Source organism: Natrix helvetica (genome assembly GCF_964273705.1).
Source record: "Natrix helvetica genome assembly, chromosome: 2".
Lineage (NCBI taxonomy): Eukaryota > Metazoa > Chordata > Lepidosauria > Squamata > Natricidae > Natrix > Natrix helvetica.
Genome location: NC_138552.1, coordinates 170,043,082 through 170,066,069, shown reverse-complemented (window position 1 = coordinate 170,066,069; position 22,988 = coordinate 170,043,082). Strand labels below are relative to the sequence as shown.

At 38.1% G+C, this 22,988-nt stretch overlaps 1 protein-coding gene across 6 annotated transcripts in view; it reads left to right on the top strand.

The window, feature by feature from the left end:
• The window catches only part of COL12A1 (collagen type XII alpha 1 chain), a 138,942-nt gene that overhangs the window by 30,604 nt on the left and 85,350 nt on the right, over positions 1–22,988 (top strand). For 5 of the 6 annotated variants that reach the window (XM_081942947.1, XM_081942945.1, XM_081942946.1 and 2 more), the window contains exons 10-14: positions 1,798–2,400; positions 6,284–6,556; positions 9,903–10,175; positions 11,203–11,475; positions 22,058–22,327. The exons of the other annotated variant lie outside the window; for it this stretch is intronic. In XM_081942947.1, the coding sequence (XP_081799073.1) occupies positions 1,798–2,400; positions 6,284–6,556; positions 9,903–10,175; positions 11,203–11,475; positions 22,058–22,327 (1,692 nt within the window). The remainder of the gene's footprint in view (positions 1–1,797; positions 2,401–6,283; positions 6,557–9,902; positions 10,176–11,202; positions 11,476–22,057; positions 22,328–22,988) is intronic. 6 annotated transcript variants of the gene reach the window in all.

The following is a 22,988-nucleotide window of genomic DNA, read 5'->3' as shown; positions in this document are numbered from 1 at the left end:
GATCTCCTGCTCTCAGGCCAACAGTCTCAATAAACCTTACAACCTCAGCTGTGAGCTTATGGGCAACTCCTTACTTGAAAAGTCTCTGGGCCCCATCTCCCCCTCCCCCCCACCCCAGGGAGGCTTTCCAATACAAGGAATAGCTAGCTCTCTTCTCGACTTAACAAAATGCAAAAATATACTTTTGCAAAGCAAATCATAACATCATAATTGTAACTTCTTAGATTAAAACTAACTTACTGAAATTTCCAGGAAACAAATAAGCATTTTTTAAAATAAGAATTAATTTCAGACGTACTGAAAAAGTTAAGTTGATGCCTGTTCAGTTGGATTACGAGAATCCAACTGAAGAGAGATTTGCTTTTGAACGGAAGTTCTTAGAACTCTTCTGCCTAGTACCAGCTCATATTCTGTGGAAGCTGCCAAGAGTCTTGATTGCAACAGGATAGAAAAGTGTAATATAAATAAATAAAAATAAATATGACTTCCTTTTGGCTGTTTACAGTAACATCAAGGAACTTCATTGAGATGCTGAGTTTAAGATGTTTGGCACTCTTCTGCAGCCCTGTTCTGAATCAGGTCTTTTATATATTGTAATAATGTGATCTCCTTATTACAGTGGATTACTTTTTGGCACTGCAGGGGGGATATGCTCACAGATGCAATTACTTAATTATGGAAGATCCAATCCAAAATGAAAATGAAATAGCTGAACAATTAAAAATTCTCCTGCCTGTTATTATCATATCCCAACCTTGATCAGCTAAAAAGATATACCAATAGCTGCATCTTTGAAAGAATATGCGGATTCAACTTCAGTACAAACTCTTTAACTGCCAACTGTTCCATCTGTTGCTACACACGCAGTGGTAGGTGTGTGTAGTGAAGAGGATTTGAAGGAGAATAGCTGACTTGGGATGTGTGGGTTACTTGTTGGCAACCCCTTAAAGAAGTTGCATCTTTTTCTTCCCAGTTCCAGGAAGACATGCCTTAAATTTAAAGAGACAGTTGTTATGTGCATACCCACCTACGTTCCAAATTGCCTTTTGCCCTTTGAATCTAGACTGTAGCCATACAAACAATAGGAGGGGGCCATAGGTTGTGCTTAGCAGTTGAGCTGTGATGGTTCTCTTGTGAATTTCCTTCAAACAGCCTGTGATATTTTCTCTTTTCTTCTTCTTCATTGAATTGCTTCTGCGCTGTTGGAAATAGGATGCTGGAATATATAGATACAGGTAGTCCTCAATTTACAACCATTTGTTTAGTCACTGTGAAGTTACTGAAAAGAGTGATTTATCAGTGTATACCCATGATCACGTGATCAAAATTCAAGCGTTTGGTGAATGGCTTGTATTTACGACTCTGGGGCCACGTGGCCGCCATTTTACCTTCCCAGCACTTAACAACTGCAGTTATTCGCTTAACAGCTGTGGCAAAAAGAGTTGTAAAATCGGGGGTGTCTCTTTCAACAACTACTATGCTTAGCAACGGAAATTTTGGTCCCAATTATGGCATGTTGAGAACTACTTATACTTCAGATAATTTAAGAGTTCTTACTTTCTAACAAACAGCAACAATTATATACTGCTACTTTCTAGAAAAATCAGAAGCAGGTAACGTGTCAAATACGTATTTATGGTAGCATTGCAATATTAATGGAATACAGTCAATGACATATGAAGACCTAGCGAAAACAATGTTGTCAGCTTAAAAGCCAGGCGAAAGAAACAAACATTGCATTTTTTCCCCTCCTAAAATGCTATATTGATACTAAATGCCCATATTTCTTTTTTACAGAATGCGCACAAGGAATAGATGTAAAAGCCGATATTGTGCTTTTGGTTGATGGCTCCTACAGTATTGGTATTGCCAATTTTGCTAAAGTGAAAGCATTTTTAGAAGTGTTAGTTAAAAGCTTCGAGATTTCACCTGAAAAAGTCCAAATAAGCCTTGTGCAGTACAGCAGGGATCCATATACGGAATTTTCTTTGAACAAATACAACAGAATTGACGATGTAATTCGAGCTATAAACACCTTCCCCTACAGAGGTGGATCTACCAACACAGGCAAAGCTATGACCTACGTAAGAGAAAAAGTCCTCGTCCCAAATAGGGGTGCAAGACCAAATGTTGCAAGAGTCATGATTCTTATTACCGATGGAAAATCATCTGATGCTTTTAAAGACCCAGCCATAAAACTGAGGAACACAAATGTAGAGATATTTGCAGTCGGCGTTAAGGATGCTGTACGGTCTGAGTTGGAAGCCATTGCTACCCCCCCAGCAGACACCCATGTCTACACTGTGGAAGATTTTGATGCTTTTCAAAAAATATCATTTGAACTTACACAGTCCGTCTGTTTGCAAATTGAACAGGAACTTGAAGCGATTAAAAGAAAAGGTAAGGTGGTGTTTCATTCCATGTAGACACGTGTGATGAAAATACTCACTGAAGAGAGGGAACAAACGATAAATAGCAGCATGCTTTACTACTACTCTGAGGGAAATTAAATGCTTAAAGCACAGTTTATGGATTGTTGTAGGGACACGGTGGCTCAGTGGCTAAGACGCTGAGCTTGTTTGTGATCAGAAAGGTCGGCAGTTTGGTGGTTCGAATATCTAGTGCCGCGTAACAGAGTGAGCTCCCGTTACTTGTCCCAGCTTCTGCCAACCTAACAGTTCGAAAGCATGTAAAAATGCAAGTAGAAAAAATAGGGACCACCTTTGGTGGGAAGGTAACAGTATTCCATGTGCCTTCGGCGTTTAGTCATGCCGGCCACATGACCACAGAGACATCTTGTGGACAGCGCTGGCTCTTTGGCTTTGGAACGGAGATGAGCATCGCCCCCTAGAGTCAGGAACGACTAGCACATATGTGCAAGGGGAACTTTTACCTTTACCTATTGGATACCTTCCACATCCCTATATAGCTCACCAAAAGCTGGTCTAAAGTTTAAGGTGCTTTCTCGTAGTGACTTCTGATCTTGTTCCTCTGATAAACAAACCTAAAATAACTCATGACTTGTTTTAGGTTTGTTTCTTTTTCTAGCAATGGGTGAAAGTCATTGCCAGATGACATGAGAACTTAAAAGCCATATGGAGCTACGGGGAAAATTGCTTTGTGGAAACAGATGTGTTCCCAACCAATCATAAATAACCCTCTCTGTAAATAAAAACGGGGAAAACATTATATTTCGGTCAGTAATGTTTTTGAAATATTGAATGGTCTCATTTAAAAGAGTCAGGAATTAAGCATGGAAAGAAAAGGGGGAGAGAATTAATAGAGCAGCCTACAGGTAGTCTATGCTTAATGACCAACTATTTGAAGTTACAGCGGTATTGCACAAATGGTAGTTATGGCTGGTCCTTGGAATCAAATCTGCAGTGTCCCTATGGTCAAGTGATCAAAATTTGGGCGCTTGGCAGACCTGTCTACATTTCCAAACCCAGCGTGTGTTTCAGCTCCTCCGACCTGACTTATCTCTCCATCATCCCAATCCCTTTGACTGCCATGCATTCTGCCTTCCACCCCACCCCACCTGATCTGTGCCATCTCCTGCCTCTCACTGCTGATGAGGGGTGCCCAAGTGAGGCAGCTGCTGCTGGCATTTGCGAGGTCTCTGTGCTTGCAACTTGATACCTCTTTGAAGAAAATAATGGTTTTGTCAAATATTCCTAAATGGAATTGGATTGTTTTATACAAATGGCAAATTTTTCACTTTGCACTGACCATATGCAAAAAAAAAAAAAAAACCCCTTTTAACTCAATGGGTCTTTGCCATAGAAACCAGTGGGGATTAATTTCGGTATGTTAGCTTTGTATGAGATACCTAAAAGGCTCAAGTTGGGCAATATTATTTCCCTTCAATTGGAAGGAATGTTCTATGAGCAGAAGAATCATCTCCATGATGGAGATTTAATAGGATTCAAGATACTATCTTTAGAAAAAACAATTTTTTTAAAAAAAAATTAATTTCATTTTAATATGCTGTTCCAAGTAAATTATTATTATTATTGGTTCATTTTGTAGTCAGGTGTTTAGACTAGATTTGGCATTTTTATCCACCTATTAAGTGCCTTTCGAAGAGTTGGAATAAACAGATGTGGGTGTTTGTTGGTATTAAATAAAGGTATCATTGCAGGATGAAAGCTGTTCCAAGTAAAACTGCCTTTTGCAATTGACTAATGGTGGTTTTGACAATGAAGATGGTGTTATTAGAATTAGTATTTTTAAAATTATATTTGTGTGTTTTTTACATTTGGATAAGTAGGTTAGTTCTATTTTTATTTTATACTTCAATGTGGATGTTTTAACTTTGGTTCTGTTCTCTGACTGTTTTTATTGCTGATTTTTTTTATAAAGCAGCACGAGTCTACGGTTGATTTGGAGGCATATAAGTGAAATAAATACATACGTTGTTATTAATGTTGCCTGTGCAGTAGGATATGGAGTCTGTGGTGTGAACCGACAGCCAAAAGATAAATGCAGTTTTAGGTTACTTCAGCTAAAGTATAGCTTTCAAGTGATAAGTTACAATCATTCTATTTCATTGTACTTTGGCCAAACCTCTGTTTGGGTATTTTGCCTGATTCTGGGCACTCCACTTTAAAAATACAAGGAAACTCAGATAGGGTTCAGAAAAGTAATGAGAATTATCAGGAGACTAGAAAACAGACTGAAGGTGCTAGGTGTCCTTAGCCTTGAGAAAAGAAAATTGGGTGTGAGAATGGAATTCCAGAAAGCATATCACACAAAAGAAAGTAAATACTTCTTTACCTGTTCTTTATATTCCAGAGGGCAGGGTGTGGAGTAATATGATTTACGTTTTTAGAAGGAGGTAGTAATAGTTTGACAGTGAAATCATTTACTCAGGGAAATAATGGGCTCACCTTCCCCTCTAGGTGTTCACGTACAAAATAGTCAGGCATCTATTGTGGATGCTTTAAATTTTATCCGACTTGGTGGCCTAAATGCTCTTTCCAACTCTGTTGTTCTATGACCTTCAGGTTTAGCTACCAAAGGCAGCTAACCAGGTGACAATAGAGCAGGCTCTGGATTAGAGTTTTCCCGACTCCTAGCTCCTTTGTTTGTTGCCTGCCAAAGAGAATCGGAGAAACTTCAGATACCAGAAAGAGATGCGCAGATGAAAAAAACAGAACTCTTCACCGTGGCCTTCTTCTCCAATTAAATTGTTACTATTTTAAGCTATTATCAGCTTTGATTTCCGATCAGAGTGGCATAGATTCATTTAAGCACTGTGCTAGCTGGTTTGATTCTTCATTACTGTGATACTGTTGGTTTCAAATAATTAAGGGTTTTTTTTGGGGGGGGAACGGGGTGTTTCTGTTATTTATTTAAATAGAGTATGCTGTGCCTCTTTCACAGCAAATATTACTCTGTCTTATTTTGTTGAAAAATTGAATGGAATATTTCTGAAGTCTGCATATCAGTTAGTTATATTTATTGAACCCATCCTCTCTTTCTTAATAAGTACTTAAGTCAGTGTAGTTAATCATGAAGACTTGGGTTTTCCTCCAGGCAATGGGTGGGATGTTAGCTGGGGACCTCTGGCATGAGTGTATTATGTCCAATGGTTTGTGTTTTAATTGAGTTTCAGCTGATTTTTGCTTTAATGTAATTCTCTTTTGGGTTTTTTTTTGCTGCTCAAAGGTCATGCTGTGGTTGTTGTCTAGTATACATGAAGCATATTAGTTATAAAATACGTTTTGCATTCCTATTTTTTAGAGTAAGTCAGATTTTTGTTTTTATTTAAGATGTGGGTAACTTAGCAAGCAAGCTGAACAAGACTTTACTACAATAGAGCAGTGGTGTCAAACTCGATTTCGTTGAGAGGGTTGTGTTGGACCTCTGGGGGTGGGGAGTGGCGTAGCCAGAGTGGACATGGCCAGCTTGACATCACTCATGTCTAGGGCACCTGTGGTGGCCCAAGTGCTCTGCCAGCAAAAATGGGCTTCCAATCTCCGTTTTTGGCTGGGATGGCCTCTGCCACATGTGGCCCTTACAAGCTCCATTTTCGCTGGCAGAGGCACCCTGGGCCAGTCTTTCGCTATTTTCAGGGCAGCCCTGCAAGCCAGATCTAAGCACCCCAAGATTCGGATCTAGTCCGGGGGCCTTGAGTTTGACACCCCTGACACAGAGAAATCACATTTTCCCCCATATAGGCTTTACTACATAGAAAATTCAAGTTTTCCTCCACATATCTCTGGAATTTAAAACATTTATCTAACTGTGCTTTGCTTATTAAACTGTTATTTTTTAACAGCTCACTTACCTGCAAGGAACTTGGAATTTTCTGAAGTTACTTCTAACAGCTTCAAAGTTACCTGGTCTCCAGCAGGAGAAACTGTTTTGTTTTACCTTATCAAGTATAAAGAGGCTCTTGGTGGAGAGGAAGTCAGTGTTACTGTACGTGCTCCAGTTACTAACACAGTCCTTACTAATTTACTACCAAAAACTACATATTCTGTCAGTGTGATTGCAGAATATGAAGATGGTGATGGACCTCCACTGGATGGGAACGAAACGACTTTAGAAGGTATCTTTCCTGTTGCCTTGATTCTGTTCTTCTCTTTGAACCCTAATATAGAGATCTAAATCTTTCTTACCAAGTTAGGGTGGTTGCTCCTGAACAACAACAGCAATTGAGAGTTAATTACCGTATTTATCGGCGTATAACACGCACAGGCGTATAACACGCACCTTCATTTTAAGAGGGAAATTTCAGGAAAAAAATTTAAATTTCAAATAAAGAACTTTGAAGCAAAATAAGGGTAGCTCAGAACTTTTTTTTATTAATATTATTACCACTTATAAGGTAAATAATGTAAAAGGACAGTAAAAGCAACTATGAACACTGCTGCTTTCACTGCTACTATCTTCCACCCTCCCTTCCTCCTTCCCTTCCTTCCTGCCTCCCTTCCAGTTCCCTCCTTCCTCTTTCCTCCTGCCTGCCTGCCTTCTTTCCCTCCTGCTTATCTATGCTTCCTTCCTTCCTTGCACCTCCCTCCCTTCTGCCTGCCTGCCTTCTTTCCTCTTTCCCTATCCTCCTATCCTTCCTTTCTCCCTCCCTCCTTCCCTGCCTCCCTTGCAGTTCCATCCTTCCCTCCTTCCTTTTTTTAAATTAACTTTTAGTCGGGAGTCCGGGGAGAGGAGAGACGGCTCATCCATTCTCTCCTCCTCTCACCCACACCCCGCTGTCTAAAGCGCTTCCTTTCGCCTGCCCGAGCTCTTCCGCGGGCGAAAGAAAGTGTTTTAGTCGGGTGTCTGGGAGAGGAGAGACGGCTCATCCATTCTCTCCTCCTCTCGCCCACACCCCGCTGAGTAGCGCTCCGTGATCCTTTTCTGTGCGCCTGGTGTTTAGATAGATAGCCGGATGTTTAAAACGCCAGGCGCACAGAAAAGCAGCTGCTTTTGGGGCGAAGCGCTCCGCGATCCTTTTCTGTGCGCCTGGCGTTTAAAACATCCGGCTATCTATCTAAACGCCAGGCGCACAGAAAAGGATCGCGGAGCGCTTCACCCCAACAGCAGCTGCTTTTCTGTGCGCCTGGCGTTTAAAACATCCGGCTATCTATCTAAACGCCAGGCGCACAGAAAAGGATCGCGGAGCGCTTCGCCCCAACAGCAGCTGCTTTTCTGTGCGCCTGGCGTTTAAAACATCCGGCTATCTATCTAAACGCCAGGCGCACAGAAAAGGATCGCGGAGCGCTTCGCCCCAACAGCAGCTGCTTTTCTGTGCGCCTGGCGTTTAAAACATCCGGCTATCTATCTAAACGCCAGGCGCACAGAAAAGGATCGCGGAGCACTTCGCCCCAACAGCAGCTGCTTTTCTGTGCGCCTGGCGTTTAAAACATCCGGCTATCTATCTAAACGCCAGGCGCACAGAAAAGGATCACGGAGCACTTCGCCCCAACAGCAGCTGCTTTTCTGTGCGCCTGGCGTTTAAAACATCCGGCTATCTATCTAAACGGCTGCTGTTGGGGCGAAGCGCTCCGCGATCCTTTTCTGTGCGCCTGGCGTTTAGATAGATAGCCGGATGTTTTAAACGCCAGGCGCACAGAAAAGCAGCTGCTTTTGGGGCGAAGCGCTCCGTGATCCTTTTCTGTGCACCTGGCGTATATCGCCTGGCGTATATCGGCGTATAACACGCATACATCATTTGCCCCCTATTTTTCGGGGGGAAAAGTGCGTGTTATACGCCGATAAATACAGTATGTATGAATTCCAATTTTATTGTGTCCAGATAATAGCTAAGAGGTCACATGAGGAGAAATATAGTGTTACGTGAGAAATGCAGCAAACTTTCCCATTGACTTATGGAAGAAAGACATGGAACAATATATAATGGATTTATTTAAAAAAAGATTCATTTGTTTGACGTAAATACATTTCTCAATAAAATAAACATGCATACAAGAATAAATTTTTAAATTAGACTGTGAATAGAAAGAAGAGGATTATGGTTCTAATATATATATATTAAACTATTTTACATTAAATTCTTATCTGAACATTCACTTCTCTTTGTCATCTATACCTTATTAATCCTTGCATGTTGATATTTGTATTAAACTCTTTATATATCTTACTATTAGGTTTTTAGAATGCTAAAAAGTCTTTAATCAATCCCTTCTTTTTTCCTCATCTCTAGCATATAGTAGGTATTCTTTATAATACAATGAAATATTGGGCTCTGATTTAGTGAATTTTGGATGCAATGGATAAAATCTATGTCCAGATATCTGTTCAACTAACTAATGAAATTCATTATACCCAAAGTTCTCTAGATTATTCATGTAATTTTATTATAAATAAATGTTATTTTTGTAATTGATTTATATCATTTGTTTCAATAGATGTTACAAATGATATAAATCCATATTTAAAGAATGTTGGGCTATAATGGATGCTACTTTTCTCTGAATGGTTACTCAAATCAGGGTTTTTATTGCACTTTTAAATAAAAATAATAAAATTTCAAGTGAATATTAAGAAACAATATTTTGGAATGTGCTTCATATGTTTTGATGAATGGTTTAACTATCAATTATTTATTAAATCTGTCCTTCATTTACAGATATTAAGGTCATCTACAAAAATGAGCAAATATTAATTCTATTTGTATGGCCACCCATGTCAAACTAATGGTTGTGGACACAATTAAAATAGCTAAAATACAATACAAAAAGATATTAAATACAAATAGCAGCCAAGAGATATTATAATTGTCCACGTCAACATAACCAGGAAACAAGGTCCTTCACACACTTAGCCTGGTCTTTAAGACCTTCTAACATGTAGGCTGGTCTTCAAGACTTTCTGAAACATCAACGGGATTGGGGTCTTCCTTATCTTTGGAGGGATAATATTCCAGAGGGAAGGGCTAAGGCAGAGAAGGCATGTTTCCTAACTCCCACCAGCCAACATTTCTTGGCTGACAGAACCTGAAGCATATCCATTCTGCCAGATCAAACTGGATAGGTAGTAACAATGGGGGGAAATGGTTCCTCAAGTAACCCAGTCCTAAGCCATAAAGGACTTTAAAGGTGGACAGCCAATACCTTGAATTGCACCTGGAAGCACAATGACAACCAATGCAGTGAACACAAAGCTTGAAAGACAGGAAATTCATTAAACTGAAGTAACTCACCAGTATAAAATTCCTGGGCAAATACACAGTTTTGATACAGCCCCAATTATACTTTCATAGGAAGGTAATTCCATAGTTGCAAACTGTCCATTTTTCATAGCACTGACAAAAAGTGTTAAAGCATGAACAGAATAATACGATCATATAACCTAGCAAGATTTTATTTGTATATTTATTTTGAGATGAATTAAAATATGGGGCTAATACTTACAATTTTTGGAAAAATTATTTTTAGTTATAGGATCTCCACGAAACCTGAAAGTAACAGATGAAACAACGGATAGTTTTAAAGTTGGATGGTCACCAGCTCCAGGGAATGTTCTCAGATACAGACTTGCATATAAACCGGTTACTGGTGGGGAAACAAAACAAGTAACCATCCCAGCAAATGAAAGGGCAACCACTCTACATAATCTGATGCCTGATACAACATATGAAGTTTCCTTAACTGCTGAGTACTTGTCTGGAGTTGGAAGTCCATTGGATGGCTATGGAAAAACTGAAGAAGGTAGGTAACCCACATCCTGCTTTTGCAGTCAAATGCATTTTCATATAGGATAAAGCAATGCAAATCTACTAGCCTATCTTCATTGTAATAGTAAGCTATGATGCATTTCACTGGTTCATTGGCAGCAGGTAGAATAATTGTTTGACATGTCTCAACTTGAGCGTGTTGATTAGTGCATATTAAGGCACAAATATTTACATGCCTTTGCCAATCTCTGAATCCAGTTTCTTTGTAAAGCCACACTTCTTTTTAGCAATAGTATGTATCTGTATCTCTTGAATTTCATTCCAATAGCCAAGCAGATCCTTATTTCTTATCTTTTTCTTCCTAAAATTGTGATTTTTAGTCCAGAGATCTATTTCTAACAACAGTGATGTCAAAATAATGAAACCTCTCCCTTTACTTGTGACACTGCACACAAGTACTGTACAGAAAAATTGGAGTTTGTGTCATGATGTCCCATGCCCTAATTCCATACTTGAGGTAGTCAGCTATGGTCTTCAAGGATTACTGTACTGCTTGTCTGACTTTAAACACCAGTGCTATCGGGTATCACTTGCTTATCCAAGAAAACTTGATTTACCTTTTAAAGACTTCAGGTACAAAGGACCAAATTTCCATTTGGTAATTCCATCTAAAATAATAGAAAAGTCCAGAAAACACACTTAAAGGTATCTTCATTTTCACCTTTTATATATTTTAACATGTCTGCAGTGATGAGCTTATTATGCAAATGAGACAAATTAATATCACACATCAATGTATGTGTCTGTGTAATGACTGCTTATTATACAAATGATGCCAATTAATGCAGATGGCTTACTTTTGGATTTAAAACATTTGGGAATAGTGGTTACCGCGCCCATTCAATTAGTTCATTGAATAAAGGTTTGATTGTATTATAAAAAAATAATAGCATCGTAGTAATTTATTTCACCAACATTTCACAGATAGAAAATTGTTCTTGGAGCAGTTTGGTTGGTTTGCTCCTAAGATGTTTTTATTTTTTATTTTTTATCCTATATAGTGCTTGGAAAACCAAGAGACTTGAAGGTTTCAGATGCTACAACATCCTCATTGAAGTTATCTTGGAATTCAGCACCTGGCAAAGTGCAGCAATATCTTGTCACATACACACCAATGATTGGAGGTCAACCTAAAGAGATAACCGTAAGGGGAGACACCACCAGTACAGTTCTCCCTAACTTGGAACCAGGAACAAAATATGATTTGTCTGTAACCGCTCTTTATACATCTGGAGCAGGAGAGGCTCTTTCTAAACAAGGAGAAACACTTGAAGGTAAGAACATCTGGATTTATTATGGTTGGAATGGAATGCCACATTAATCTGAAAGGAAGAACAAAGACAGGAAATAGGACACTTTCTGTAAATAAGAAGAATAGACCACCTTCAAAAAGAAACTCTAGGGCTGCCAATTTCAACTAAAATTAATATTGAAAATTTAGCCTTCTTCAGGAATTTCATGCATGTTTCACATTTGTATAAGCATATGTGTGTATATGTGTAAATGTACTACAAACATATTTGAAATACTAGGAATAAATGACATACTCAAAACAACAAAAATGTTGGGCTTGTGAAACTTGGTTTATAATTGAGTGAATTAAGTAAATCGGTCCTCAGTGTTTTACTCAAGAAAGATTGCTTAAACCTTTTGTTTAGTCCAAATGTGTGAATTTAGCCAGCTGTTACTTGGTATTCCTTTTTTGCCCTGAACCGAATAGAGGATTGGAACAGGCTCTTTTTCTGAACAGTTTCAGCAGCTCAAAGTGGATTTCAATTTTTAGAAAGCATCAATGATTGCTTCTGAAAGCAGCTATTCTCTGTGCGTAGGTTTGACTATAAAGAACTTCCATAGTATTCATTTGGTCCACAATGAACATTTGGCAAAGAAGATCTGGCTCCTATTCATATTATTTACTCTTCATCCCTTCTGACTATCACCAATTCATCCTGCTCCCTGCTTAATACAACTATGTAATTTGAATGACAGAACATAGAAAGACACAACATCCATAAATATCAAATTCTAAGTATATGGTTAAAGTCTATTATCTATCATAACATTATTATTTATGACTTCCATGTCTTAACAGGGTTACATTATGATAGCATCTGTAATCAAAATGTCTCATTACTTGGGTATTCATCCTGTCTTTATCAGTGACAGAAAAGATGGATTGTGCAATTACTATGCATGCTTTTAAATAATGTTCATCCTGTGGAATGTGTGTTTTCTTCAGCTAGACGAGAAAGCTTTGCAAGTAGTTTCAAGGGCTCTAGAGAAGGTTTATTGTCGTGAACTGTTTTATGAGAAAAAATGATCGGAACTTCTGAATTAAGTGCAAACAAACATGATAAGTGTGTTGCAAGAGAAATCAAGAGAGCATTTTGCTCATGATCTCAGCACAAAAATGGGGCAAATTTTAGCTTAAATGTTCTTAAGAACAAGCCGTTTTTGTTGGGATGAAAGAATCAAGTTTATTGTGTGTAACAGAGGAAAATCATAAAATAGATTTGGGGGAAAAATAAGCAAGAATAGTTGCTTTGTTGCAAAGAGCCAATTTAGAACAGGATCCAATCTGGGTCGATCACCGGGACCAGAGGTGTTAGATCAGGGCAATGAGAGGACAGACTCCAGTCGAAGGTAACTACAGCTCTTTATTCAAGTCAAGTAAGTACAATCCAGCAACAGCGGGGTCTGGCAGCTCTCCTTTTATAGGGAGCTGGCAGACCTCTCAACCAATCAGAGTAACCCTTTTTTCCCGCCTAAACGACGGACCTGAGTGAAAACTACAGCAGTTTATGTAGATATCTAACAAGAGGTTTAGTCTTCTGTGCTTTCAGACTCATCCTGGAGTCCATCTTCAGGGAACATCTCTCTAGCAGAATGTTTAGAACAATCTTTTATAGCGGGTTACTCACTGAGTTGTATTGGTAAAATCAGTAGAACAAATTATCCCACCAGCCAGATTTTAGGATCACATTAAATAAAATAACACTTTTATTATGAAGCCTTTTTTTCCTCCAATATGTTCGGGTGATATATCACACAATGTGTTGCATTTCCAAGATGTCATTATACCATAAATAATCCTTATTGTTATCAAATTTATTAACCTCTCTGTCTTAACCTAGATAGATATGCATATCTCCAGTTCTCCCCATAATTTTTTCTTCTTCTTAAATAAAAACAGCATTTCAGCAATCTGGCTTTGTGGCAGATTATGGACACTTAAGTTTTAAGAAGTGATGATTCCCTCACTGTGGAAGCTTTAAATTTCTGTTTCACTCATTTCATGACATCACATATTGACATATTGATCCATTCTTGGGCTCTCACATACTGTACTCATCTTTAACTTCTTCATCCATTGGTGTTGGTCTTGGTGTATATGTATATATTCTCAGGCTTAATAATGACTTTTTTAAACTGCTAATTACGGTATTTAAGATCTAGAAACTCTATGGAAAGAATAATTTAAGTCTGGGTCAGTAGAGTCTCCTCCTCCAGTTTTTAATGGTTCACTTTTAAACAAAAGCTTTGGGCCCACCAACTTACTTCCTTTTTTTTGAATTTAAAAAACAAGAGTGAGTTTTTAAGCTATGTTCCCACTTTTCACTAACCCATAGTTAATTGAATCATATCTTATAAATTAATCCAATTGCCTGGGTTTACACAGTCCATTATATGGTAAACTAGTCGCACTACATTGGCTAGATTCATCTAATATACTGATCTGCAAACATGCAAACAGTAATTAGATTAAATCAGTGTGTTAAGGGTCCTGTTTTTTTGGCTTTATGGTTAGTTGGTTAACTGTCTTGGCTGCTGTATGTTTATTTTGTTGATGTTTTTATTGTTTTAACTGTTTTATAATTTCAGTATAGTGGGTCACCCAGAGTCACTTGGCTGAGATGAGTGGCAATAAAAATTGAATAAATTAAATAAATAAATGTGCACATCCAGCATCAAGATCTTTTAATAGTTAAAGCATAATGCTAAACGAGATTGACTCTACATTCCTATTTAATAGCCTAAGAAGTGGTTTGAGTCCAGTGAGTTCACAATTATTGGCATAAATCCCAGTAGCCGCAGTCTCCAGATGGTTTACCATAAATTGACCTGCGGTTCATCAATGGAATACAATTTGTTTTAGGTCCATTCGTGAGTTAACCCCCTGTTAAGGATCTTCACTTTAACATACTCTTTTAATATATGCTGTCTTTGGGATTTCCTGTCTGATTCCTTCTTTTCTTTACTTTGGTGGCATTTTATTGTGTATAAATTTTGATACATTGAGGATTTTTTTAAAAAAGGGGCTTCAAGTGATTGTCGCCTGCTTATTCTGCTAGCTCCTTTCTCTTGAGGTCTTCCATTTAATTTTCATGTTTTTACTCAAAGCCAAACTTATAGGGCAGAGGCTAAAAATAAAACAAAATGGTAAACAGAGCAATTGTTATGAGTCGAAACCGATTGTTAGCTCAGAATTAAATGTTTCTATGTGCTACTGTTTAGTAGTCTGTTTTTCCCATAGAGAGGAGGTGTAAGAACAGTTCCACCAAGAGCCTGCTTGTTGGCCTTGAGGTATAATGTCAAATGACAAGGACATGCTTTCTTTTAAAAAGATTGGATTGCATACAGGACTTGGTGAATGTTTCTCTTGTTACTTGGGTTCTATAGTTTTTAAATAAGGTATCTTTGTGGTACCAAGAAGATACTGTTTTCAAAATGATAATTTAATAGTTTATTATACAAATAAGTAACATTACATTCTGAACTCAGGTTATTCTACAATAATTTACAGTGATTGTCCTAGTACAGATCTGTGACTTTATAAATAAATGTTGATTTGTTACAGACTTTGTTTCTACTTAAGTTAAAATATTTGTTTATATCTTAAATGTTTTATCTTCATTTTTTTCTACCAGCGCTTTTGTATTTTTCTCAACATCTTTTTTCTTTCAAGGCCCTTTCTACCTGGCCCCAGCACCAACCATCTGATCCCTAACAATATTTTCTCCAAATTATTTATTCTATGCTTGTAGTGGCTTCCTTGCAGAATTCCACGGCCAATAATAACTCCAAGAAGTAACCTTCACAAACATCAATCATTACAATGCCTTGTGATAGTCCACTTTTCTAGCATTAAAAAATGGCAACCTTCAAAACCAGTAGCTTAAGTAGGAAATGGGATCTCATCCGGGATAGGCTGCTATGGGTTCGCCCGAGTTCGGGAGAACCCATAGCTAATGTTATGTTTCCAAGAACCTCCAAATCCCAACTCTGGCTGGCCCTGCCCCACCTCTCCCCCCTGCCCCTCCCAGGAATCTCCACGCGGCCTGTTTTGGTAAGCGCAGGGCCCATGTGGAACCTCGGGGAGGGAGAAAAACAGGCCTTCTGGAAGTTCCGGAAGGCTGGAAACCGGGCCCATTTCTGGTCTCTGGAGGGCCTCCGGAGCCTGGGGGAGGCAGTTTTCGCCCTCCCAGAGGCTCAAGGAAGGCCTCCATGCCTGGGGAAAGCAAAACTGCCCCTGCTTGCTGTGGTATAGGAGGTTGACAAGGCCACGCCCACCATGGCCATGCCCACTCAGCAACCCTGGTGAGAACCCGTTGCTGAAATTTTTGAAGCCGACCCCTGGATCTGATGTTTTAATTCCAGCTACCAATTTCAAAGATTGCAATTAATCATAGATACTTTTATCAAGAAATTATATTTAATATGAAATGGGATTTCTAACAAATCATAACTAAATATCTCTGTTTTTTTCAATTAAGTCACGTTCTTTCACATTTTTACTGAAACACTTTCACACAGCCGAAGGATCTTTTTTATTATGTTTCATGGTTAACTTAAAAATACTTTCTAAAAAGAGGACCTCCCACTGATTGAGTCAGTAATACTGCAAGTGACATTTCCTTACAATGAAGGATTTAGCATAACATGAGAACATTTTGAGTTGCAAATGGCTTGCCATACAAAGAGGTTCTGTTTCTGCCTTGGAGATTTACTGCTGTCTCATGCATTATTTAAATTAGACGTTTTCCACTTTCTGATACTGACATTTTCAAGAGATAGTTGCCAGTTGTGAAACAATTGTGTTCCTTGTCCCTGATATGGGAAAGTCATGTTTCTAGGAAAAAATAAATCAACATAGAGGAAATGATACAGTGCGCAAGAAAACAGTAACCAACTTCTTCTAAATATTTTTTAAAAAGAACAGCATATTACACAGTTGCTAGAATACTGTGCGGTAATGGAATAATGTTCACCCCACGGCAGCTCTGAATTTGTTCTACTGGTTAAACTAAGGATAAACACAATGTATAGTCTTTCTGGATAATTTATTGGCAATTACCAACTAACTTTGACTTAATTTTTTAAAAAATCTTTTAATTAAAAAAAACATAATAGTGGTATCATGACCTAGTGGTGAAGACACTTCCTCCCACTTGGAAAGTTGAGAGTTCATTTCCAGCAGCAGATGTTTCTTTCTCCTAGGGTGCAAAGAAAAGAATATCTGCTGTGAACTCTGCATAGGCATCAGAAAGGGTATCTGGCAAGTAAATGCTCAGTTCTGTCCAGTCAGCCCGACTTTACCCCAAATAATGGGATTACATGGGAGGAGTTTTTTTTAAATTCCAAAAATAGAAGCTGGAACCCTGTGAAGCAAAGTCCCAGAAGTAAGTCCCAGAAGTAATGTGACTTTTTTTTCATTAGCATGTTGATTTGCATGCTGAAAGGAAGCTCAGAAACATAGCGAGATATTGTACTTTCTGTGACTTGTACAGTTCTACATTTCTTTTCTCCCCATACTTGAAATGTCTGAAATTCTCAAAGATACTAGGTCACCAAATTCTTAACTACAGTAATTAGTCTCTGTTATGCTTCTTATAGGGCAGCGATGACGAATCTTTTTTGGCTTGCGTGCCATAAGTGGGGGGAGCACAGGGGGGTTGTGTGCAGGCGTGCCGCACCCATAATGCGTTGCACATTCGCACACTACAGGTGTGACCCCCCATTTTTTGCATGCTTTTTTTGCCCTCCCCAGGCTCCAGAGGCCTTATAGGAGCCTGGGGAGGGCAGAAACAGCCTCCCCGCCCCCCGGAAGCTCTCCAGAGGCTTCAGGGACCTTCAGGAGGCTTCCCTGAAGCCTCCGGAGCAGTCAAAACGAAACTTCAAGCAAACCATTCAAGTCCATTCCTGAACTTCCGGTTTGCCTGTAGGGCTGTTTTTTTGCGCTCCGGAGGCTTCAGGGAAGCTCATGAAGCCTACGGGGGGGGGGCTCTTTTCACGCACTCTAGGCTCCTATAAAGCCTCTGGAGCCTGGGGAGGGCGAAAAATGGCTTTAAAAAAGAGTGAACTGGCCAGCTGACAGGGCAGCAACTCGCGTGCCCTGACAAATGGCTCCGCGTGCCATAGGTTCGCCATCACTGTTATAGGGGAAGAGTAATTATTTTATTAGGGTTTTTTATATTGAAAATTGTCAGTACATATAATTTAATTCAAATCAAAGGTGATCAGAAAACTAATCAATTTAATAGGGAAGTTTGCTCTGATTTGCTTTTGGTTATTTTGCATATACTTTGTCAAATAATAATGAATAAGATATGAAATAATTTTCCTGAAAATAGCTAAGGAAAGTCTATGGTTTCCACATGTTCCCAAGAATGAGTTCTAGTAAATATTAATGGCTAAGTTTCTTCACAACCCTCGTTCTGAGGAAGCTACAATCCTTCTAATAAGGTGAAGAGAGTTAAAGAAAACTTACTTTCTCCCTCCTCTCCCCACACATTTATATGCCAATATTTGTATGCCAATGACACTGGGTCCACAATGATTAAAACAAGAGAAATCCAATTAACAATTAATTTCCCAGTTGGGAAGTTGGGTAGCATGTAAATTTAATAATAATAATTATTATTTGAAAAAAAATGACAAAAAAGGGACAAAAATGAAACAAACAAACTTCACTTTTCCTCACCAAAGTCTTGGGTGCAGAATCGGGTCTTCAAGACTCTTGTAAACAATAGGATGGGGACCATCTAAATCTCAGGAAGATCCTGCTGCTGCAGAGAAGACATGTTTCTGAAATCCTGACAGATGACATTGTTTAATTGAAAGAACTTGGAGCATGCCAACCCCGCAAGATCAAATTGGTCAGGCAGATATTATGGGGGATATGGATTCTTCATGTAACTAGGACCTATGCCATGTAGGTCAATCAACAACCTGACTTGAAATCTAAGAATCAGTACAGCTTTAGATCTAGGGTTGTTACATGGACAGACTGAGACATGCCCATAACTGCTCATACAGATGCATTCTGGACGGGTTAATGCTTTTGGCTAGTCTTCAAGAGTAGTCCCATGTAAAGCACATTGACCATGGCATATGTGACTGTATGGCCTCCTGATACAACAAAAGGCACAAGTGGCACACAAGATGAAGTTGTACAAAGGCCTTCCTATGCCACAGCTGACACCTGCTCTTCAAGCAACAGTTGTGATGTCCAGGAAGACTCCCAGATTTAAATGACCCCTATCTAAATGAAGTTCCTGTATTTGAGTCAATATGATGGAAACAATAGATGTGAAGTGATATTTTGGAAGTATTCATATAATATGAACATGAAACTATAAATTAGCTTTTTGCAACAGACCCCAACACAGTTTCCCCACCTTAAAGCCTAGACTGATCCTACCATCAGATAAAATGAAGTGGTGACCAGTGAAAGGGAGAAAAATATATATGATGTAATACAATAATGGTATTCTATTTGTTTCACTACCGGTTCGATAGCAGGAGCACGTGTGCCTTCTACATGCGCAGAAGGTCCGTGATGATGTCAGGGTGGGTGGGCGGTCTTGTGCCGCCATCACTCCCAGTTCACCCAAACTGGTGGAACCGGCAGCATACTCCCTCTGATGTAATAGGAGGAATGGGCATTGCTTTAGAACAGAGGCACTGCAATTTGAGATTATGATCTTCCAGATGTCATTGAAAGGGTGATTCCAATTTGGCCTTTCTTTTAGGAGTTGTGCAATTTTGAAATCACATTTATTTATTTTATTATATTTTAATGCCGCCCAACTCCTAAAAATGTGTCTCTCGGCAGTGTACAACCTAACAGTTAAAAACTCCATAACAATCTAAAAACAGTCGAACATAAGTAAAATAAACATATAAAATAAGCACCCAAGAATGCAGAACCATGGTCCTCATATATTGACTTTTCAGGCTGTTCCTAGGATCCCCAATTGCTGAATTTGGGCTATATTGAAGGGTGCAGATGGGTGACAAGGATTATTCACTCCAGCATTAGAGCACTGTGTGTCACATAATCAACTCAGCAACTTTTAAACTAGGCACAGGTCTAATGGACAATCACGCTATATCCCCAGGACTAAATAAAATTCTCTTCCAGCTTTGTTGGCTTTTGAATACTTGGTTGCTTGATGTGCCATTTGTCCTAGGTTTTGAAGCCAAATGGATGCAAGGTTTGGTAATTATCCTAGATTGTATGTTGTAATATGGCCAGCCCAATAGTATCCTAAGGGATAAATTGTGAAATAGCCAATTTCTCCAGTGTAGGATTTCTAGAAGGTTGGACTCCTGTAATAAAGGATGTATTAAAATCACGAAACCCCCAATTTAGGAAAGGCTACTTGGAAAAGTAAACAGCACAGCTGTAAAGACTATGTTCCTCTTATTTCCTAACTTAGCAGGCTAAAAAGTATTTAGAGTAGAGGTGCATGTAATGATCTGCATATGTGGAAAACTAATCCATGAGCCACTGGAACTTCTTCAAAACAATGTATGCATTCAGTGCTTGGCGCACACCTACCGTTAAACTGCCAAATTCTAACATATCTTTGACTCTATCCCATGGCACATCTCACTGTTTCTCTGAGCTTTAATATCTTGTCCTTGATCTGTTTTTTATAAAATGACCAGGCAAAGAAATTGTTTTTATGAAGCTGAAGTCAATCTATATTAGTCCCCTCTTACATTTCCATACAAATCCTGTTTTGGGGTCAAAGGCTTATTCAATTTTGTTTTCTAGTTTGTGGCTTACTTGGAAAAATCCAAATTTTTATTCTTTTAACCAAAAAAATTACCCGGGGGCCTGTGGATTGGAAAGAGTAATAATCATGGGTTATACTTTATTGCTGGTTACTAGGTAACCGGATTGTCTCTGGTTCCCTAATAGTACCAATTTAGTATTGTTGAAACCATTAATCTATTTTTGCCAGGATAATGTTATACTGGATACAACCTTGCAGTACTACAGTATAGTTTTGTAGAATTCCCTTCCAGAATTAATGGTTCAAAATTCATAGTGTCTGAAGATGCGGTAGTTTAATATTAAAATCATTCTGTGAAAGCTATTCAGAATAAAGGAGCCAATGTAATGTGGTAATTCCGATTATATTAAAATATGGAAAGAAAGATATTTTGTTATAAGTCATCAGCACATTTTATCAAGCCAGTTTTTCCATATTTGTTTCCATTTGGATCACATTCACATCCTTTTATTTATAAGAAAAAGCCACATTTGAAACAGAAGCTTTACAAAAGAATGAAAAAAAAATCTGATGCAAGTTACTTCTGAAATCTGGTTTCTTTCAGTTTTCCAGGAAAACACTCTTCTGAGATTGAGTTTCAGAATTAAACCTTCATTTAGCCATCAATTTAGTAGGATTTTAGGGTATAACAGGCCAAATTCAAAATTTTCAGCTATATTAGGTCAAACTATATTTATACTGCTATGAATATTGCTATGAATTTGATTGTAACATTTATGAAGATATAATAGATATAACCTTACTACAAAATGTTATCTTTACATTTCTGTTTGATATGTGTAGATTCTAAAATTTGTGTGCAAGTCATCAATTAAATAATAACCAGTAGCATCCAGAAATAGTGGATCACACTAACAGTGAAAATCATAATAGTGTCAAAATGACAATCTGTGCATGGTGACAAATAATAATCATATAAATATCACAATTACATCTTTGCATTCTGATGGAAGATTCAAGTATGTAACTTGTGACATTGGCCTCATGGAAATTTTGACATACCTCCCCTATTACCCATGGACAGCATTCATGAGATCATGGTACAGTATTATTTACAGATTAATTCAAGAGTATTTAATATGATATAATAATTGCAAATATTCTTTTAGTTTGTACTCTTATTTTCATAACTCTAATTATTGATATTAAAGTACCTTTTGACTGGATTTTTGAAGCAAACCCAAGGAATATAATATTAAAATGGAATTGTACGATACAGCTAAGTTATATTAAGGTTGCATCTAGTAAATCTTCGTGCATTTTGAAAAAACTAAACACTATGGTGGTATGCTTGACTGAAAAGTTAGAAAAATGCTCTGGAGAAAGGCAGTGATTGATTACTGGGGCTGTACATGGTTTGAAAAGGATTCAGAAGTGCTTTGGGCCTTTTATGTTCTGGATCACAAGAATTTTCTACTATTCATTAAATTGTCAGGACGTTTTTTCAGGTTTCTTAGATGTTTTGATTTATTAAAGCAGCAACACTTTTCTTTAGACTCATATAAAACCTGAAAAAATACTTATGTATTTTAATGAATAGAGAAAGATGCTGTATTTGTATGAGGTCCAAAGCTTTTCTGTATAGTTTTTGTGCTGTGTCGAATCTCCCATGTTTCACCCTTATTGTTATCAAGAAAATTACATGAACATATCTATGAAGTCAATAGGATGCTTTTTATTTCATTTCAGGACAATTCACTTTTTTCTGTTTTAATTTTTGTAGTATGTGTTGATTGACTACAACAATTCTCATTTTTTCCCTTTCATGAAGAACGTGGTGCTCCTCGTGACCTCATTACTAGAGACATAACTGATACTTCAATTGGAGTCTCATGGACAGCAGCTCCAGGACCAGTTCAGAATTACAAAATTTTATGGAAATCCCTTTATGATGACCAGTCTGGAGAAACAACAGTTCCTGGAAATGTAGTAAATACTGTCTTAAATAATCTTCAGCCTGAAACTAAGTACAAGATTTCAGTCTTGGCTTCCTACAGAAGTGGAGAAGGACCATCTCTAGTGGGACAAGCTACAACTGAAGGTAGATAACATACAGAAGACAACAAGGCATTCAAAATGTGTTTATTTAGTCTTTATTTAGAAAGCTGGTATCTTGCAAATCCTTTAGAATCTTTAAGGCAGTTTAAAAAAACTAATAAATTAAAAACTAACCTTATGGTAGGACAACTAAAACCACGAAATAGTAGCTGGAAGCAGAATGATGGAAGAGTAAATTATTGCAATAGACTCAAAAGAACCCACAACCAAAACATTCTAGCCAACCTTATATATATATATTATCTGTCTCTCTTCTGCCTCTCATCTATCTTTCGCTCTCTGATATACAAGCAAATATTAAAAGAACCTGTTTAAGTGTGGTTGTTACACATTTCCAATATAGAATTCCTGTTGCCACTCTGTACCAAGGTTTGGTTCCAAGCAGCCTATAAAGACAATGTGATGGAGTAATCCAGTGTTTCTCCATGCAAGGGTCATGCTCTTGAATTGTTTCTGCACTTCTCTGATCACATGTTGTTCTCGTCTTTGGGCTACAGACAGTTAGCTTAGGACTTTGCTGGGTCACAAAGGAAGTTGCTGCCAGTAGTTGTTTTGCAATCTGAATATTGGAACATTGGAGCTGCATGTTTCCCATTGGTGACAGAATTTACCTTCTTTTACCTCTTAGAGATTTTTCTTCCTTC